Source organism: Eleutherodactylus coqui, chromosome 2, assembly GCF_035609145.1.
Source record: "Eleutherodactylus coqui strain aEleCoq1 chromosome 2, aEleCoq1.hap1, whole genome shotgun sequence".
NCBI classification, from domain to species: Eukaryota; Metazoa; Chordata; class Amphibia; order Anura; family Eleutherodactylidae; genus Eleutherodactylus; species Eleutherodactylus coqui.
Genome location: NC_089838.1, coordinates 299,447,518 through 299,468,142, shown reverse-complemented (window position 1 = coordinate 299,468,142; position 20,625 = coordinate 299,447,518). Strand labels below are relative to the sequence as shown.

General features: G+C 46.9%; 1 protein-coding gene across 4 annotated transcripts in view; it reads left to right on the top strand.

Moving 5' to 3' along the window:
• SORBS3 (sorbin and SH3 domain containing 3) overlaps positions 1 to 19,229 on the top strand; it is a 48,358-nt gene extending 29,129 nt beyond the window's left edge. For 3 of the 4 annotated variants that reach the window (XM_066593453.1, XM_066593454.1, XM_066593452.1), the window contains exons 11-16: positions 1,879 to 1,993; positions 3,125 to 3,229; positions 15,624 to 15,803; positions 17,562 to 17,647; positions 18,173 to 18,279; positions 18,360 to 19,229. In XM_066593453.1, the coding sequence (XP_066449550.1) occupies positions 1,879 to 1,993; positions 3,125 to 3,229; positions 15,624 to 15,803; positions 17,562 to 17,647; positions 18,173 to 18,279; positions 18,360 to 18,430 (664 nt within the window). In that variant the 3' untranslated portion in view covers positions 18,431 to 19,229. The remainder of the gene's footprint in view (positions 1 to 1,878; positions 1,994 to 3,124; positions 3,230 to 15,623; positions 15,804 to 17,561; positions 17,648 to 18,172; positions 18,280 to 18,359) is intronic. The other variant, XM_066593455.1, reaches the window with a different exon arrangement.
• Positions 19,230 to 20,625: the final 1,396 nt, after the last annotated feature.

The following is a 20,625-nucleotide window of genomic DNA, read 5'->3' as shown; positions in this document are numbered from 1 at the left end:
AGTGAGTACAAACAACTCCATTCCCTTCATTCAGAGATGTTCTCTTGTGGAATATATGCGAATATTCTAAGCTTTCTTTCGGATGTTTCCTTGCTGGTCAGTGTGATATCATTTCCTATGGCTGTCTGATTACCCAGATGTTATGATCTTGCTCCTTGTATTTGATGGTACTGTGTAGGTTCAGTAGTCCTTTTTTGGTAAACTTGGTTGACATACAGCTGGCGCCATGTTGGTGGTCTTTGCATTCTGGTCTGGCGTAGGCATGATAGCCGGACCGAAAGACACCACATACAGGGATTTCCATATCCAATGCAGGAAGCCATCGGTCATCAAAACTATGGGGTTGGCTCTGGTTCCAGTTTCCCGCTGGCATTTCACTACAACACTAGAGGGGAAAATAGCCAGATGGCCGGGTATATGGGAGCCTGGCCTTACAAAGCTGGAGACATTTTCCTATAGCAAAAGCCAAGAATTTCCTTCAGGTCCGTTCTACAGCCATGGCTGACCTTAGCTACAGGCGGCTCATGCAGCCACACAGGGCACGGGCTGTCAGCTTGTAGGAGGGGCACCAGGCAGATGTAGGTTGGAGCAATCTCCCCTTGTCCCCTCTTAGCTCTGCCCAGCCAGATGAGCATCCTCCATGTGGCAGCATCTTGTGAAGCTACATGAATCATCCTCCTCCTGGCTCTGTCTCCTTCCCTCTGATGTTCCGAGGCACCGTTGTCAGCCCATTATCGTCCCCCGCACCACAATTGTTTACTTCTGCTACTGTATTTGTTATGAGCTTGGTTCTGGGGCTGTGTTTATGTTCAGCTTAATTCTCGTACTGAGGTTGGTCTGTGCTGTGTTTATGTTATTAGCTTGGTTCTCCAGCTATATTTATTTTTTAATCTTGGTTCTGGTTTTGCATTTATATTCTGAGCTTGGTTCTGTGACTGTATTTATGCATTGAGCTTGGTTCTGGTGCTGTATTTCTGTTCTGAAATTGGTTCTGTTGCTCTATTTATTTTATGAGTTAAGTTATCTGACTATATTTATGTTATGAGATTGTTTCTGGTATTGTATCTATAGGCTGATCTTGGTTCTGTTGCTACATTTATGTAGTGTGCTTAGTTCTGGGGCTAAAGTTATATTATTAGCTTAGTTTTGGGGCTGTAGTTATGTTATGAGCTTGGTTCTGTTACCGTATTTATTCATTGAGCTCTTCTGGTGTGGGTATGCTGATATCTTGCTGCTTTCTGCACTAGCAGATTGCAGGCAGAATGCCTATCAGTCCAATATATATCAGCTTTTTCTTATGATGGGGACAGGGGGATGCCAAAAATTATTCTCTGGAGCCTACAGAACCCCAATCAATTCTGTAAAGAAGGAGGCCACAAATGGAAAGTTCTTATTAAAAGTGGACAATCCCTTAAGGAGATAAGCTTAAGGTCGAGTATAACAATCTACTAAGCCTTTGAAATGTGGAAGTGACAGCGATAAGCACAACTCAGTTCTATCAATGAATACTTAGAAGTAGGAGATAGTGGAATCTACTGGCATAACTATATGGGATGCGGTTGCACCCGGGCCCAGGAGCCTTAGGGGGCCCATAAGACCTCTCTTCTCCATATAGGGAGCCCAGTACTATGGATAAAGCATTACAGTTGGGGCCCTGTTACAGGTTTTGCATTGGGGCCCAGGAGCTCAAAGTTACGCCTCTGTGTTAAGGGTTTAAGAGAAGTTGGGGGGCCCCAAGATAAACTTTTGCACCCTGGCCTATGAGCCTTTTAGCTACTCCCCTGCTGGAATCCCTTTACTCCAGCCCCCAAATATTAGATCCATCTAAAATAACGTCTCATAAAATGGGAAGGAAAATACTTATTGTATTTTTTATAGAGAGATTTCCCTGCAGCGTGGGACCACCGTCAACATCCTGAAGAGAGTAGATGGCCACTGGCTGCTGGGAGAACAAGATGGAAGGAGAGGCCTTTTCCCGGAGAGCTACGTCCGGGTCAGTAGTTATGTGTATTGTTAATGTTGACACAAGGGTTTTTTTGCAGGTAAACTGCCCTTTACTTACAAAAAACATGTAGGCAATAACAATTATTAAAGAAAAACCCCAATTTGTGGTAGAAATGTAGACTTTGTTCAGGTATGGATGGAAGAGTAAATTTGTTTGAGCACCACACCGTTTTGCGCCCTCATACAACTTTGCAAATACTCTTTACACAGTCATCCGTCTTACTTGGCTGTGAGCATTGACTATGCTGCAAAGTATAAACTCCTAATGATTCGTAATCAGTTCATTGGTGTGATCTATTCTGGTAGTGATTGTTTCATCTGATCGACCGATAGGACATAATCATCATATATTGGCCAGTCATTGTCATCCACACCGCAGAGAGGAAAAAGGAGAGTTTGCGCCTTCCAGTAGGTAATGGCAAGTCCAGAGATATAATCCAAGATTAGTTATTAGTGTCACAAAAGATGCGTTTCACAGCGTGGAGCTCCTGCGCACTGGCATAACTATAGGGGATGCAGGGGATGCGGTTGCACCCGGGCCCTGGAGCCTTAGGGGGCCCATAAGGTCTCTCTTCTCTATACAGGGAGCCCAGTACTATGAATAAAGCATTATAGTTGGGGGCCCTATTGCAGGTTTTACATCGGGGCCCAGGAGCTTCAAGTTCCGCCTCTGCATCAAGGGGTTAAGAGAAGTTGGGGGCCCCAAGATAAACTTTTGCACCCGGGCCCATGAGCCTTTAGCTACGCCCCTGCTCCTGCATCATTGGTTGCAGGTATAAGGCCAGTTTCAGCCAAGTATATTGTAACCCATCCATAATATGGATCCGTATAATTGACGTGTTACAGGCGACATAACAACCGTATTTCATCAGTATTATTATTTTTTTTTTTCTACTGGGCAAAATCTATATTTACCCAAAAACACAAAAAATAGGTCTGGCTACATTATTTAAAAACGGACATAAAAATTACAGCCATGTGAATAGATACATAGATTAATATTAGCTCTATACAACAGTCCGCAAAACACGGACCAAATACTGCGCTAATATATGCTAATACAACTAGACGCAATACAGCTCATTCTAATATATCGGCCATTGTTTGTTTGCCCCTACAGGTTCTAATCCCCGGTCAGGAAGAACTATCGGACACACCGCAGCTCTCGGGCGTTGCACTTTATGACTTCAAGGCAGATTCTGATAAAGAGCTGCCACTACGTAAAGTAAGGAATGGTGTTACTATAACTCTGCTACCTGTCAATCCTACAAGCGCAAACAAGGAAATGAAATCATAGAAAATGGGTTTTAATCATAAACCACATCTATCATGAACCGATGGTGCGTGATTTACACGGAGACATTTTTTGGTATAAGGGTGCGTTCACACTTAGCGAAAATACTGCTGATTTTCTTTTGCGGAAAATCAGCACTAATTCCATGGAAGACATTCAAAGCTGTGGTTATCGCCGAGCCCCCGGACAGGGCTGAGTGGGAGCAGGAAGGGATAAGAGCAGCTTCGGCCTCAGAGGTGATACTCTAATGTGGCGCCATACCTGGTAAGGCTATGGCAGTGCTGCGGCTGTCACCATTATGGTGCATTATATGACATGACTAGAGATGAGCGAGCCTACTTGGCCACGCCCCTTTTTCGCCCGAGTACCGCGATTTTTGAGTACTTCCGTACTCGGTGCGAAGAGATTCGGGAGGCGCCGTGGGTGAGTGGGGGGTTGCAGCGGGGAGTGGGGGGGAGAGGGAGGGCTCCCCCCTGTTCCCCGCTGCTACCCCCTGCGCCGCCACGCCTCCCCCCACCCCCCGGCGCCCCCCGAATCTTTTCACCCGACTAATGAAGTACTCGAAAATCGCGGTGCTCGATCGAGTAATTACTCGAAACGAGTATATTCGCTCCTCTCTAGACATGACCTTTTAGTAAGTCCATGCACTCCCGATAAAATAAGCAATCTGGAGCATGGTTTCTTAGAACCCATCATTGTACCGTTCCTCTGTTAGTCCTCCTGGAAATTTAGGAATCAATTGGTAACTGAGTCTTCCTATGTCCTTGCCATGTCCCTGCTCCGTATGACTGTCTGATCGGTGCTGACAGTATCGGACGTTGTAGGGATTCAGCCTTTTGACAAGGAGAATAGTAATGCTGAATTGTCAATTTATTCATACATTTCCAGGAGGAATAACAGAGGGATGGCACAACCTAGAGTACTTCGAAGATTTCTGAGGCTGCTCTCATGCAGGCGCTTTTTGCTGTGATAACGCTCCCATTGATTTCAGTGGGGCCTCGCAGACATGCGTTCGATTGCGGCGCTGGACGGTGATTTCCAGCGCTGTGGTTTCCGAGTGCTGCCTGTTCTATTTTTCAGTGTTTAGCGCACGTCATCACCCATCACAGGGAGACGCTGCCCGCCGCAGGGAGCTGCGACCGAAAACTAAAGTGAAGTTTCAGCACTTTGCAGCGTCCGTGTATGAAAGCGGCCAGAGGTGATTCAGAAGTGCTGCTGTTATCGGACCTTTCACGGCTCGATCACTCCGCTAGGGATGAGTGGTTTTACACAATTTCCGTAACTGAAATTCACTTCTATGGAAGTGACGGAAACAGAATACGGGTGCATTCAGGCGGGCGAGAAAACCTCACCCGAAAATATGAACCATTATCTGTGAGATGGAACAATCGCAGCGTGTTTTATTTTTGTGCGAGTGTCGCATGAGGATAGAACATGCAGGCGCACGGTCTCCGCACACCTCCCACTACATGGATGGGGTGCCTGTAAGCCGTGCCATGCAAGTCGCACCCGGGCATATCCGGCTGTTGCCTATGTGATTGCACCCTGAGACAGCCCACCGGTCACTGCATACAGGGAAAAGGGGGTCTCGGGTGTGCGATACAGCGGTGGGCCTGCGTCTACCAGACATTTATGGTATATTTTGTGGTTATGTCATAAACGTTGCAGATGGGGATACCCCTTTATGCGACTGTCATGGTTATGGGGGTACTGTGCTGTGGCTGTCAGTGGTATGGGGGCACTTTGCTCTGTTATAGGGGTCCTGTTGTTATGAGGTACAGGAGGGAATTTGTAATTGTTTGCTTATAGATCTGGGCACCATAGAGAAATACCATTTTATAAATTGGCTGCTGTATTGGGCTCCTAGGATATGTCTCCATGTCAGCTGCTGTATAGGGCCCCTACCATATGTCTCCATGTCAGCTGCTGTATAGGGCCCCTACCATATGTCTTCACGTCAGCTGTTGTATAGGGCCCCTATGTCTCCATGTCAGCTGCTGTATAGGGCCCCCACCATATGTATTCACGTCAGCTGTTGTATAGGGCCCCTATGTCTCCATGTCAGCTGCTGTATAGGGCCCCTACCATATGTCTCCATGTCAGCTGATGTATAGGGCCCCTACCGTATGTCTCCATGTCAGCTGATGTATAGGGCCTCTATGTCTCCATGTCAGCTGATGTATAGGGCCCCTACCGTATGTCTCCATGTCAGCTGATGTATAGGGCCCATACCGTATGTCTCCATGTCAGCTGATGTATAGGGCCTCTATGTCTCCATGTCAGCTGATGTATAGGGCCCCTACCGTATGTCTCCATGTCAGCTGATGTATAGGGCCCCTACCGTATGTCTCCATGTCAGCTGATGTATAGGGCCCATACCGTATGTCTCCATGTCAGCTGATGTATAGGGCCCTAGGGCCCCTACCGTATGTCTCCACGTCATCTGCTGTATAGGGCCCGTACTGTATGTCTTTATGTCAGCTGCTCTATAGGGCCCCTACCATATGTCTTTATGTCAGCTGCTGTATAGGGCCCCTACCATATGTCTTTATGTCAGCTGCTGTATAGGGCCCATACCGTATGTCTCCATGTCAGCTGATGTATAGGGCCCATACCGTATGTCTCCATGTCAGCTGATATATAGGGCCCCTACCATATGTCTCCATGTCAGCTGATGTATAGGGCCCCTACCATATGTCTCCATGTCAGCTGATGTATAGGGCCCATACCGTATGTCTCCATGTCAGCTGATGTATAGGGCCCGTACTGTATGTCTCCATGTCAGCTGATGTATAGGGCCCATACTGTATGTCTCCATGTCAGCTGCTGTATAGGGCCCGTACTGTATGTCTCCATGTCAGCTGATGTATAGGGCCCCTACCGTATGTCTCCATGTCAGCTGATGTATAGGGCCCGTACTGTATGTCTCCACGTCAGCTGATGTATAGGGCCCATACTGTATGTCTCCATGTCAGCTGCTGTATAGGGCCCATACTGTATGTCTCCATGTCAGCTGATGTATAGGGCCCCTACCGTATGTCTCCATGTCAGCTGATGTATAGGGCCCCTACCATATATCTCCATGTCAGCTGTATGACGTACCTCTGTCTATGGGGCCATTAATCCAGCTTTACAGCTGCGACATCTTGATAAAGGCGGCTCATTGTGTAGCAAACAGAAAAAAGCATAAAAGAAATGACAATCCTGAGATTAGTGCCTGGGGGTAACTGCAGACATACCATATGCACTGAGCGATGGCTGCATTAGGAACGGCTGCCGTGTGACATCTTATGATTGGTAACGCAGGACCACGTGATGGCCGCGTCGGTCATGATCTCGGATGATGTGCTGACCTCTCTACCTGCAGCAGAAGGCAATATTTGGCAATAATGGGTAAACGTGATGACTTTAGTGACTGTGACCCCCGGCAGATTGTTGGTGCCCGGAGTGTGGTGCCAGTATTTTTGAAACAGTTGCACTTGTTGCCTGTTCCCAAACCAAGATATCAAGAGTGAACCAAGACCGGCTGAACCATGGACGGACATCTAACAGAAGTTCTCACACAGGGGCCAGCCACTTGTGGTTGATCGTTGGGGTGAGCGTCTGGTGGGCCATCTGATATCTCTCAACAGCGATGTGTCACAGTGGGCCAACTGACCCAGCAGTACAACAGCGGGTAGCTGAGACAAATTTCCATAATGACCATGTGATGTACTTGCATCATCTGGGGTTAAATAGCTGAGGTGCAACGAGGGTGCTCTTGATGACCCCATGTCATCACTAACAACACCTCGCATGGACCCAGGAAAGACGTCAATGGACCTTGGACACATATCAGAAGGTTGTCTGAAGTGCTGCGTCCTGTTTCCTGCTGAACTATATAAATGGCCGGGTCCTCATCTAGCCTAAACAGCATGAAGTCATATCCCATTAGGGCTCCTGCACACTGCCAACGGCGATATCGCCTTAACAAGTCCCTCTGAAACCCCCTGGATGTGAGGCGTTTCGACAAGTGAACAGCCTCGCATCGCTGCGGGGATTCCCTTCATCTCCGCCGCGGCAGGAGATTGTGTGTTCTCCGATTGATTTCAATGGGGGCAGCACCGCTGCTGCCAATCCCATTGAAAACATGAAACAGGGCTGAAGGAATCCCCTGCCGCAGGTGTCACAGCCGTGGCAGGAGATCACACTGTTCCCCACTGTTCTCAATGGGACGGTGGCAGCGGCTCTGGCCCTATTAAAATCAATGGAAGAAAGCTGAAGGAATCCCCTGTCTCAGCAGCGGCAGGAGATCGTGATGTCGCCAAAAGAAAGAACATACTGCAATTTGGCAGTGCCATGCAGGAAAACATTGCAGATGTGAATGAACCCATTCAAAAGAATTCTCGGAATGCACAAATCTCGCCCAATTTTATTGCCAGTCTGAGGGAGCCCTTACTGCACCGCTAAGATACAACAGGCCGGGGATCAGGGTCTGGAAAGCGTCCTCCTGGCATGGCCTAGGACCGTTGGCCATCGTACCACAATCCTTGAATGGTGAACGCTCCAGGGACCTAGTTGTAGCGGGTGCAGAAGTTGCATCTACTTGTTTATTGGCTGATTGAATAGTTCGAGATGCAAGAAAAAAGTCATGTCTGGCGGTACATCTCACAGTGATGAAAGTGTATGGAGAGTCGTTGACCGCATGAACGGTTTTTCGTCCCCCTTAAAGTCTGAATCTGCCTTTGTGAAGGCCATTTAAACCAGCGCCAATCCTGTTGGTCATACGGAGCCGTGTAAAAAGGACCTTATATGTCCCATATGGTACCTGGGTCCCAGAGTCACTGTACTACTAGCCAGTATAATGTACGCAGCCAACAGACCGCGTGCGGATCACATTGGTGTCATGAACCCGGCTGAGAGTGACGCCAGTGCTGTCGCCATAGGCATGTAAACAGGAATCACTAGGAGGATGACAGCCAGAACCCGACACGTCAGCTCAACCGAGCGCCAAACATGACGCGTCGGCTCACGCTCCACCGAGCATTCCTGAGCCTGAGGTGGAGCGGAGGACAGCGACGGAGAGAGGTGCCGCCGATTATACGGAGAAGATAAAGTGATAGTGGTGCAAAATTGCGTACACATTCAGGGACGAGTGACATGGAGAGTTACTCCTAAATCCATAGCATTGATATGGTGACCGTTACTCTCGCTACACAGCTTTCCCAGTCTCCTGAATGGCAAATCTGTCCATATATCTAGCAATGTAGAAGTAGAAGATGTAACGAAGAGGCAGATTTCTTAAGTTAGATACTGGGAAAGCTAGACTACAATCCTTGTGGGAACTGTAATGGTGGCCATAATATTCATTACCCATCTTTACCAGTCTACTGAATGGCAAGTCCACCTGTATTCCCAATTCATAGCTATGCAGGTTTGCTGTGGTGAGGACTGGGAAAGCTGGGTCACAATCCTTATAAGAATTATAAAGGCGGCCTATTGCTTACATCCCATCTTTCCCGGATTCCCTGAATAGCATATATATATATATATCTGTCTTGTGATGCCGAAATAGAACAGAGATCTCTCAGTGTATCATATATATATGATACACTGAGAGATCTCTGTTCTCCTATTTCGGCATCACAAAACAGATCTGTTCAGGGCTCTGGCAAAGCTGGATGACAAGAGTGGACGCTGTAGGATAAGGTATTCACCCAGCTTTCCCAGAAACCAGTATCACTAGTAACATGTGAATACAATTATAGCGATGACTAGTACGCTCCGTGTGCGTCTGCATTACTGCCTGAGGGACAGAAGTATTGGCAGCTCAGCCTGCTATGTAATACGAGGAAACCCTTGAGGAATCCCGTTCCGGATACCGAGTGCTATTATACAGACCATGGATGACGCCTGCTACCTGTATACTGGATACGACGCGCTTCATTCCTGCTACGTGAGTCATCAGCGGTTATTGCATTTTAATGACACAATATTTCGGATGTTCTCGGTATCCGGAGGTTAGTCACATGGGGACGGGTACACCTTTGTACGTCTTGCATTGTGTAACCCCCTAAGGACAAGGTAGTTCTGATACGACCTCATTGGATCCGGTCTGCAGGATTCAGTATGTTCCTTCTCGGTCATGACCAGCAAACATACACAGATGTAGCAGAGCTCAGGTTGTTCTTGCATAGTACTACAGGTGCTTTACACAGGACAACTGACTCCGAATAGTCGCTGGACAGAGCGACTGCTGCTCTGTGTCCACCGGGGCACCAACCTGGTGAAGAGCGAGAATTCATTCACTAGTTGCTTTGCTTCAGTTCACCTAAAAATAGTCGCTGGTTCAATAACCCCTTAGGGATGCAGCATTTTTTTCCCCAGTTTTTGACTTACCTCCCCATTTAAAAAAAAAACATAACTTTATTGTTCGATCTATGTAGCTCTCTAAAGGCTTGTTTTTTTGCGGTTTTTCAATTGTACAATTTGATGTACCTTAGGGTGCATTCAGACGACCGTATATCGGCCGGGTTTTCACGCCCAGCCAATATACGGCGTCTCTCTCTGCAGGGGGAGGAGGCTGGAAGAGTCGGGAGCAGTGCTCTGCGCTCCCGCCCCCTCTCTGCCTCCTCTCCACCCCCCTGCACTATTTTCAATGAGGAGAGGCGGGATGGGGCGGAGCTAATTCCCAAAACTTAGCCCCGCCCACCTCCTCTCATTGCAAATAGTGCAGAGGGGCGGAGAGGGGGCAGAGAGGGGGCGGGAGCTCAGAGCACTGCTCCTGGCTCTTCCAGCCTCCTCCCCCTGCAGAGAGAGACACCGTATATCGGCTGGGCGTGAAAACCCGTCCAATATACGGTCATGTGAATGCGACCTTATTAAAAAACTTTGAGTCAAATGGAAAAAAATACACACTGCGACAGAATTAAAAAAATAAAATAATAAATATTTTCTGACTGCCATAACTTTCTCTAATCTTTATGCTGATGGTTTGTGTAAGGCCTTGTTTTTAGCGGGACAACCTGTGCTTCACACTGGTACAATTCTGGAGTACATACGACTTTTTGATCGTTTTTTAATACATTTTTTCTTGGACGATCAAAAAGTTAAATTCAGTTTTTTTTTTAAATTGTGTTTTTTTTTTCTGGCAACATTTACCTTGTGGGATAAATACTGTGTAAGGGTGCCTGCACACGAGCAGAATTTCAAGCGCGTGATTTTAGGCACATAATCCGCCCCAGACCGCAGCCAATATACTCCTATGAGGATCCGCAGTTGTCTCCAGACGGACGGATGTGTATCGCGTTTTTTCACGCGCGTGAAAAAATCTGCGACCTGTTCTAATTTTGGTCGGATCATGCGCGTGAAGCCTCCAATACAAGTGAATGGGTGCGTTTTTTCACGCAGTACATCCGCAGTGCAGCTGCGGATGGAGTCACTGGTTGCTATGACTACAGGAAGTAGGCATGGTAGGAGGCGTCCCAACACACAGCACAGAGCTTCACAGGCACATTTCAACTGCAGATCTGTCCTTTCAGTCCCCTCATCTACCAGAGAGCAGCCAGCAGACACCAGCCTGCCACAAGCCATAATGATCGACATGGGGAAACTTGTGGCAATCATGCAGGACTTCCCCAGCCTATGGGACAGTAACTCCCCAGAATACCTCGACAAGAACAGAAAGGAACAATCCTGGCGTCTACTGTCCGCGCAGGTTTATGGGGATGCGTGGACGAACGCAGTAGAAGCAGAACAGAAGAACTTGTGTGAGTATTATTCGCTATTGCGTCAAATGTACTTTTTTTTTCATTTTAACCCCTTAGTGGCCAAGCAGTTTTACTTTTGTTTTTATTGTGCTTTTTTCCATCCCCACTTTTAACCCCTTAGTGACGGAGCTTTTTTGCTTTTTTCCTTTTTTCCCCCTACTCCCTAAAAAAATCGTAGTTCCTTTATTTATCCATCGACGTCGCTGTATGAGGGCTTGTTATTTTTTTGCGGGACGAGTTGTATTTTGCAATGGCACTATTTATTGTACCATATAATTTACTGAAAAACCTTTAAAAATTGTAATCGGAGAGAAAAAAAAAGACTTTCCACCATCTTTCGGTGCGTCCTGTTTCTGCAGCGCGCAAAGTGCAACAAAAACGACCCGATATTTTTATTCTATGGGTCAGTACGATTACTACGTTACCACACTTATATAGTATTTTTATAGTACGTCCGAAAAAAGTTACATGGATCAACCATGCCCACAAAGACATCTGCTCACCGGGTGAAAGCATGTTGCCAGAATAATTTAACGGTGCTCGCACAAGCAAGAGGGACAAAACGGAGTCTGGGTGTTGGTTTTTAAGCTGTTTTCCAGGGAATGGGCAGTTCTCTAGGGGTTGGGTTTACAATAAGGGTTTCTTCCGGATTTTTCTGCGCGTTTTTTTCCGCAACACATCCGCGTATATCCGCGCGTGATTTTTCACGCATCCGCACCTATCCGCAAGCACATTTAGGTACCATACGCGCGTGAAAATCCGCTAGCGGAATCCGGAACGCTCGTGTGCAGGCGGCCTTATTTTGATAGATTCTACTTTTATAGATGCTGCGGTACCAAATATGTCTTGGTTTGTTTTTATCTTTTTCTGTTATACTGTAATATCTTTCATTTTCACATTACTAGAAAAACCTTTTTTTTTCATTTACTTGTACTTTTCTTTTTATTTCCCATAGGGGACTTGAACTTACAATTGTGTGATTGCTTGTATAATATACTGTAATACTTCAGTATTGCAGTATACTGTATTTCTGTAGGCATTCTATTAGTCAGGTCGCAGGCCAGTCTTAATAGGCAGAAATACATAGCAGCCCTTCGGCTCTTCAGAAGGTGCCTGGCTGACATGACACCCAGACAACTGGGTTACGGTCACGATGCAGCCAAGAGTCCCTCTGTCATGCAAGTCATCGTGGCTAGCAAATTATTTAAAGGGGTTGTCTCGCGGCAGCAAGTGGGTCTATACACTTCTGTGTGGCCATATTAATGCACTTTGTAATATACATCGTGCATTAAATATGAGCCATACAGAAGTTATTCACTTACCTGCTCCGTTGCTGGCGTCCCCGTCGCCATGGATCCGTCTAATTTCGCTTTCTTCTGGCGTTTTTAGACGCGCTTGCGCTGTGCGGTCTTCTGCCTGGTGAATGGGGCCGCTCGTGCCGGAGAGCTGGTCATCGTAGCTCCGCCCCGTCACGTGTGCCGATTCCAGCCAATCAGGAGGCTGGAATCGGCAATGGACCGCACAGAGCCCACGGTGCACCATGGGAGAAGACCCGCGGTGCATCGTGGGTGAAGTTCCCGGCGGCCATCTTGGTGAAGGAAGAAGTAGGAAGAAGGAAGACATCGCAGAGCGTGGATTCGGGTAAGTAATATATATATATATATTTTTTAAACACATCCCTTGGGGTTGTCCTGCGCCGAACGGGGGCCTATGGAAAAAAAAAAAAACATTTCGGCGCGAGACAACCCCTTTAAGTGTTAACAGAATGTTCATTGTTAATGGTAGCACAATTTTTGGCATATCACACAGCAATTAACAACCTGCAGTCAGTTAACACTTAATGGACACCGAATTGCATGGCAGCGGACCCCTGGCCACCTTGCGGCTGCAATCCAGCTGCGTTTCTTCTGCGCAGCCACTGCTACGCGGGACCCTATCCTACATCTGTCAGTTATCACATTGCAGAACACAGCTGCAAGTTATTAGATGATACATGTATCTGCTACACTTACAGTCCCAGCGCGGAGACTTCAGGACGGCAATCATTACTTAGTGCTTCATACGTGTTCTATAGAGAGTGGTGATCCAAGATGATATCATTCACCACTGGGATCTTCCTACATACATATGTTGTGTAGAAACCTTCTTTCCTCCAGATGTAGAGGGCTCCACCTTGTTACGGTCCTGGGTACAAATAGATGATGGGAGAGAGCTCAATGTGAATAACCAGCCCCACTTCAGTAAGTGTGGGGGCTGAGATCAGGTGATCACTGGGGGCCCCAAACAGCAGACCTCACCAATCAACTACCCTGTTTCCCCGAAAAGAAGCCCTACCCTGATTTTTCAGGTTTTTCGGGGAGGCTTGAAATATAAGCCCTAGCTGCATTACATAAAAAAGCAATACATTACCTAGCAGACTTTGATTAGTTCTCGATGCAGCACTAGATGAACCAATCACAGCATACAAACTGCTAGACTGAGTACTGCTGTATCTATAGCTACTGAGTCCACAGAGGTTTGTGGGGGATGTAGTCCACACATAATCCCTCATTCAGCTCAGAGACCATGTGACTGATCACATGATGGTGACATCATCACAGGTCCTATCAGCACATGAACTATGTATGTGTAAATTTGTGAGGTGTCATTTATTGGAGTCTCCACACAGGTGTCCAGCTGTCTCACAACCAAGAACAAACTTCCAGACTGAGTACTGCTGTAGCCATAGCAACTGAGGCCACAGGCGTTTGTGGGGGATGTAGTCTGCCCATAATCCCTCATACACTGCACTGGAGGGTAAAGGACCTGTGATGATGTCACTGTCATGTGATCAGGGGGAGGAGCTAAGAGCCGGTAATTGACATCAAAGGTGCTGTCAGGCTCTGCATGTAATTTACACATCACTCACGGAATGACGGACAAGTGGTCATTAGCACTTTGATAATAAGACATCCCCGAAAATAAGCCTCTTTTGGGGCAACACTATAAGACTGTGTCTTATTTTCAGGTAAACACGAGGATAGGTCATCAATGCTAAAAGGGGTTAAATGCCTGGAATATCCCTGTCCAACAGGTCACTATGAGCCATCGTGTCTCTCGAACATTCTACTGATGAGATCAGCGCTGGGCAATCAGAGAGCATTAGGTAGTTGAAAAGTTGCGGAACTATCTGCAATAGTTGGATTGGAGTGGTGGCAGAGAAAAACAACCGCCGGTAATACACCCTCTCCACCTCCGGTCTTTGTGCTGAAACCAGGGGGTTGCTATAACTCTATGCATGTATCTTATCCTACTATATTACATGGCAAGCTGTGGATTCTGCAGTTTTGTGAGTTTCGCTCCCGGTTTCAGCTATGGGTGGGGAGCGCCTCTGCTATAGGTGACAGCGGTGGTGAGACAGACTCATAAAGCTCCCGTGTTTACAGAGTCTCATCACAATCTGAACTTTGCACCCTATAACTTCATATCCACCCGGCCACTTCATCCAGGTGATCACCGACACATGTCGTATGACAAAGGTTTGCGCAGAAGGACGTGCTGAAATACCGTCAAATGTCCAACAACTGCCAACCACCCAAAGCCAGACCCTGCGCCAGTCTTCCAACAACAGGGGTTGCAGAGGTTGCAGTTAACCATGGGCCCTGGAGCCTGAGGGCATCCCAAAGGTTGTTCTGCCCCATATGAGCAGCTAAGTATTAAACTATCCTACCAAAAGTATGTGAACCCCCATAGCAGTAGAATGAAATGTGTCTTATTAGCATGTTACATATCCAAACCATGCTACATAAGGTGCAGACCCTCGGAGGCATCAGCCATAGTTTGTGATGGGAACTGCACACTAGCTGTCCGTCATGAAGTGCAATGCATTGTCCGTCTACAAATCAGATGGACGTAAAAATATGGATAAAAACTGAAAAAAAAATTGAGGTGTTCTAAAACTTTTGACCGGTATTTAACGCTGTATAAAGCTGAGTCACTGTGGAAATACACTACTTATGCTACATTGGTCCTAAATATCAATCTGTATTATACTCCAGAGCTGCATTCACAATTCTGCTGACCTAAGCACTGAATTTTCCAGAGCCTCGTATGGTGCAAAGTGTTAAGGCAGCAGATTGCAGTCCTCGATCTTCCTCAATCCCTGCATGGTTCAGGTAGCCAGCTCAAGCCTTCCATCCTTCCAAGGTCGGTAAGATGAATACCCAGCTTGGTGGGAGGATAATAAATGACCTGAAAGCGCTGCTGAAAAGGTTTGGCGCTATACAAAAGAAATGTGTGCACAAAACAGCAGAATTATGAGTACAGCTCTGTAAGTAAGAGTTGTTCCATGGTTTCAACACCCCAATCAATGTCTAACTGCTAATTGACTAATAATTTAGTTTATTTTATTATGTTTGTTACTTATTTTAGGTTATATTTTGTTTTCTCTGCTTTTTTAGCCTAATATTAAATAATGATCTGGCCTCTTCATTAACTCTGTTACCTTGTCATTTCTTCTCCCACCCGTGAACATGTAACATGTGGCGTCAGTCTTACTGACATTGTGTATTCTCTGTATGTCACTGTCTCTGCCTCAGGGTCAGCGTGTTCTTATTAATCGGAGGGTTGGTAGCGATTGGTTTGAAGGGCGCACTGAAGGCTCCAGTCGCCGTGGCCTGTTTCCTGCCAGTTATGTGCAGGTCACAGATGGTCTTGTACAGGCCAGGAAGGTGGACACCATAATAAAGCCAGCAAAAGATACTAACTCAGTAGAGCAGGTCAGTACTAACTCGGTGTAACCTGGCTTGTTGCTGTATACCTGTCACTGATGGCTTCTATCCTATATAATGAAAACTGGCACAACTGGAGGGTTCCAACACTTTCTCTGTACGTTCTGCTCCCGGAGTCTGCTGCACACGTATTTTTTCTGACTCTGTTCTGCATGATCCTACCTCCTGGAGTTTTAGATTATTGAAGACGTCCATGCTTCCCTCCAGGTCCATGTTTTGAATGCTTCATTATTTTTCCATGACTCTATGTGGTTCATGCCTAGACTGCACTCCACATTGTCTTGCAGAGCTGCTTCCTCTGATTCTTTCCCACGTGCTGTGTTCAAGTAATCTGCCCTACATGCTCCATCCCAACTCTGCTCTTCATGCTCTGTCTTCAGACTCTGCTCTACATGCTCTGCTCCCTGACTTTGCTCTACATGCTCTGTCCCCAGATGCTGCTCTACATGTTCTGTCCCCTGACTCTGCACTACATGCTCTGTCCCCAACTGTACTTTATATGGTCAGTCTCCAGACTCTGCTCTGCATGCTCAGTCTTCTCACTCTGCTCTGCATGCTCAGTCTTCTCACTCCGCTCTGCATGCTCTGTCTCCAGACTCTGCTCGCTCAGTCTCCAGACTCTGCTCTGCATGCTCAGTCTCCAGACTCTGCTCTGCATGCTCAGTCTCCAGACTCTGCTCTGCATGCTCAGTCTCCAGACTTTGCTCTGCATGCTCAGTCTCCAGACTTTGCTCTGCATGCTCAGTCTCCAGACTTTGCTCTGCGTGCTCAGTCTCCAGACTCCGCTCTGCATGCTCAGTCTCCAGACTCCGCTCTGCATGCTCAGTCTCCAGACTCCGCTCTGCATGCTCAGTCTCCAGACTCCGCTCTGCATGCTCAGTCTCCAGACTCTGCTCTACATGCTCAGTCTCCTGACTCTGCTCTGCATGCTCAGGCTACTGACTCTGCTCTACATGCTCAGGCTCCTGAGTCCTCTCTGCATGCTCAGTCTCCTGACTCTGCTCTGCATGCTCAGTCTCCTGACTCTGCTCTGCATGCTCAGTCTCCTGACTCTGCTCTGCATGCTCAGGCTACTGACTCTGCTCTGCATGCTCAGGCTACTGACTCTGCTCTGCATGCTCAGGCTCCTGACTCTGCTCTGCATGCTCAGGCTCCTGACTCTGCTCTACATGCTCAGGCTCCTGACTCTGCTCTGCATGCTCAGGCTCCTGACTCTGCTCTGCATGCTCAGGCTCCTGACTCTGCTCTGCATGCTCAGTCTCCTGACTCTGCTCTGCATGCTCAGTCTCCTGACTCTGCTCTGCATGCTCAGTCTCCTGACTCTGCTCTGCATGCTCAGGCTACTGACTCTGCTCTGCATGCTCAGTCTCCTGACTCTGCTCTGCATGCTCAGGCTACTGACTCTGCTCTACATGCTCAGTCTCCTGACTCTGCTCTACATGCTCAGTCTCCTGACTCCTCTCTGCATGCTCAGGCTCCTGACTCTGCTCTGCATGCTCAGTCTCCTGACTCCTCTCTGCATGCTCAGTCTCCTGACTCTGCTCTGCATGCTCAGTCTCCTTACTCCGCTCTACATGCACAGTCTTCTCACTCGGGTCTGCATGCTCAGTCTTCGGACTCCTCTCTGCATGCTCAGTCTCCAGACTCTGCTCATAGTCTGATGTGTGACGTTCTCCGTGTTTTATGGACTCTTCTGTGTTTTTGTTATCATTTCACTCCATGCCCTCATATTCACTCTATTCATAGGTCTCTAGTACTCTAGTGCTCAAAGAAAGACCATGTACTGTGAAAGCGCCAGAATCCAACCGGCTTCATGAGCTGCAGGGGACCCCGTAAGTTCTGTGTGGTATTGGGGTTATGAAGCATGAATGTGTTGGTCACCTTATGACGTAAAGAGCAATTCCAGCCATTGTGTTGTATTTGTGAATGACCCCTCCCCTGTGCATGATGAATGTTACCTCTTCTTCACATCCATGTCGGTGTTTTCAAGGATGTACAGCAGCTATACTGGGTGCAGATTAACAGACGCACAGGGTCCTACTGCCTGAGAAGGCTCAATAAGGGAGCCCTTTAAGAGATACCACTATTATAAATGACACATGGAACATTAAGTTGGGACTGATTTTACATGAGGATCCAACAGCTTCAGGTTACCCCTTAGGTCGTCTTCTGTTCATCTACTTCCCCCGATTGATGGACAAGCGGCTAAATAGTGACAACCCCCTAGGGCACCCGGAATGGTTTCCCTTGACATCCCTTTCACTACAATTAAAGGGATGAAGATCTGCCAAAATAAATTTTGCAGCATTGAAAGAGAATCAATTATGGTTTCTCCATTAGGCCCTTCTTACTTACAGGTACCGAGTGCTATTTAATCACTCCCCGAAAAATAAGGATGAGCTGCAGCTGAATACCGGCGACATGGTGACCGTGACCCAGCAATGTGATGACGGGTGGTATGTAGGTAAGTAGCCCTGTGCCGTATAATGTGACACTGGGTTTCTCCACTGCATGGTTTATATCATACCTCTCTGTGTCTCACAGGTGTGTGCTGGAGGACACAAAAGTTTGGAACCTTCCCTGGAAACTTTGTTGTCCCATGTGAGTCCCCGTAGACTGCATCTACACCCATGAACTGTTCGAGGATGCCAGTGCCATCCTTCGAGTCTCATCAGCGCCAACGTTTATCTATCAACACAGCTGATTCCTGTCTTGCTTATCTTATGCTTCCTGATCTACTTGTTTCTCAAGTTTTGTTAAACTCCTTCCATCTGATGTGTAAAGAGAGTATGTAATCTCCGAGCCAACTTCATTCCTTCCCGGGACAAGACAGTGCAATGCAACGGCTGGCGCCCATGGCCTCCACCTACTTCACATACAGATCATACAAACTGGCAATTTGGCCAACGTCCAATATTTATATATATTTTTTACACTTGTCCTTGCTCTGAACTGACCTCCACTATTATTATTGTGTTTGGGAAATAAAGCTGTTGTCTAGTTTAGAACTAAGGAAATAAAGGGCAGTCCTCTTCAAGATCGGCTACAAACAGCATCTCTTGCTCTGGCGGACTTGTCCCGTCCCATGTTGCACATTCAACCCATTGATGTGAATGGGCACTGTGCAATACTTAATTTCTCCTGTGGTGGCGCTGCAGGGAAGTTAAGCACTTAACCCACACATTACAGCTGATTGCTGGGGGTTCCAACATGGGACAGTTGTTATCATCTTGTTGTCAAGGAAGCCTTCTAATAAGTATGATTCAAGAGTTTAACATCTGTTCACACTCAGTTTGCTGTGTCTGTACAGTATTGTGGAAAAGCTTCAGGCAGGAGTGGAAAAATGCTGTAAAATAAGAAAGCTTTAAGAAATAGAAGTGCGATTATTTTTTTTTGTCAAATAAAATGCAAAGTGACTGACAAAAGAGAAATCAGAATCAAATCAATATTTGAGGTGACCGCTGTTTGCCTTCAAACCAGCATCAGTTCTTCTAGATACACTTGCCACGGCCGTTCCTCTATGTTCAGGGAGCCTGAGGGTGCTTGCTCTTTAGAGGGCTGAGGGGGCCCCAAACACTGGTTATCACAGGTTTGGCAGATCCGGTTAGAAGCAGTGAGGTCCAGTTTTGCATGGTTACGTGATGTGTCGTGGCATATGACTGGCACTGGCCTGGATAGGCTAGTGCTGTTCTTGTGTCAGAGTGCGTATCACATGACCAGTCTGACCATGGAAGAGAGGAGGAGAATGAAGAGCTGTCTGGAGCTGCATGGGGGAGCGCTGTGTTTGTTTTTTCTAACTAGCAAAAGTCGGCATTATTACAAAGGGGGCAGAAAAGGTGGAATTAATAACGACAGGTAGAAAAAAGTGGCAGAATTACCAATGCGCAAAATAAAGTGGTATTATTAGGAAGGGACAGAAGTGGCATTAAAAACAGGGGCAGAAAAGTTGGCATCATTAATAACGGGGTAGAAAAAGCAACATTTTTACCTGCAGGGCTGAAGTGGTGGTCTTATCTTTTATGGGGTCAGAAAGAATGACGTTCTTTATTACAGGAGCAGAAGAAGGGCAGTACTACAGGGACAGCAAAGGCGGCATTATTAATTTTGGGGGCAGAAAGTGACCATTATTACTTATAGGGCCAGTAAAGGGGTGTTTTTAATTATAGGGCAGAAGAGGCAGCATTATTACTGATCGAGGCAGAAAAAGGGTCACTTTTACTCTGCACAGGGCATCATAAGCAGCATGTGGCGTGTGGAGCGTAATTACTATCTGGGGCACCGTGCATTGTATAGAGGTGTGGAAAATGTAGGGAGAGTGATAGAAAAGTTAGCAGCCAAATATTTCTGTGTGTCAAATTCTGCAGAGACAAGTTGTGACCGGGAGGAGTCATTGTGGCGGTCTGGGCACAAATACAGAAGAAAAGGGAGAGAAAATGACACCAATCAGACTTGACGCCACCTGTGATCACTGGAGGTAACTGCACTGTAATACATGGCATATGTAGAGCTGGTAACTATTATTTATATATATAATATTGCAGTGAGGAGCTACAAGGGGCATGGTCTGGTGTGAAGGGGGCATGGCTTAACAATTCAGTGTGGCCCGCCATACTCGCCACATTATTAATAATAATAATAATAATAAACTTTATTTGTATAGCGCCAACATATTCCGCAGCGCTTACATAGACGGGGGATACAGAAAGACAAAAGTACAAACATTACAGAACCACGGTTACATAGTAATCAATTGATGGAAACAATAGGGGTGAGGGTCCTGCTCCAACGAGCTTACATATTATAAGTAATG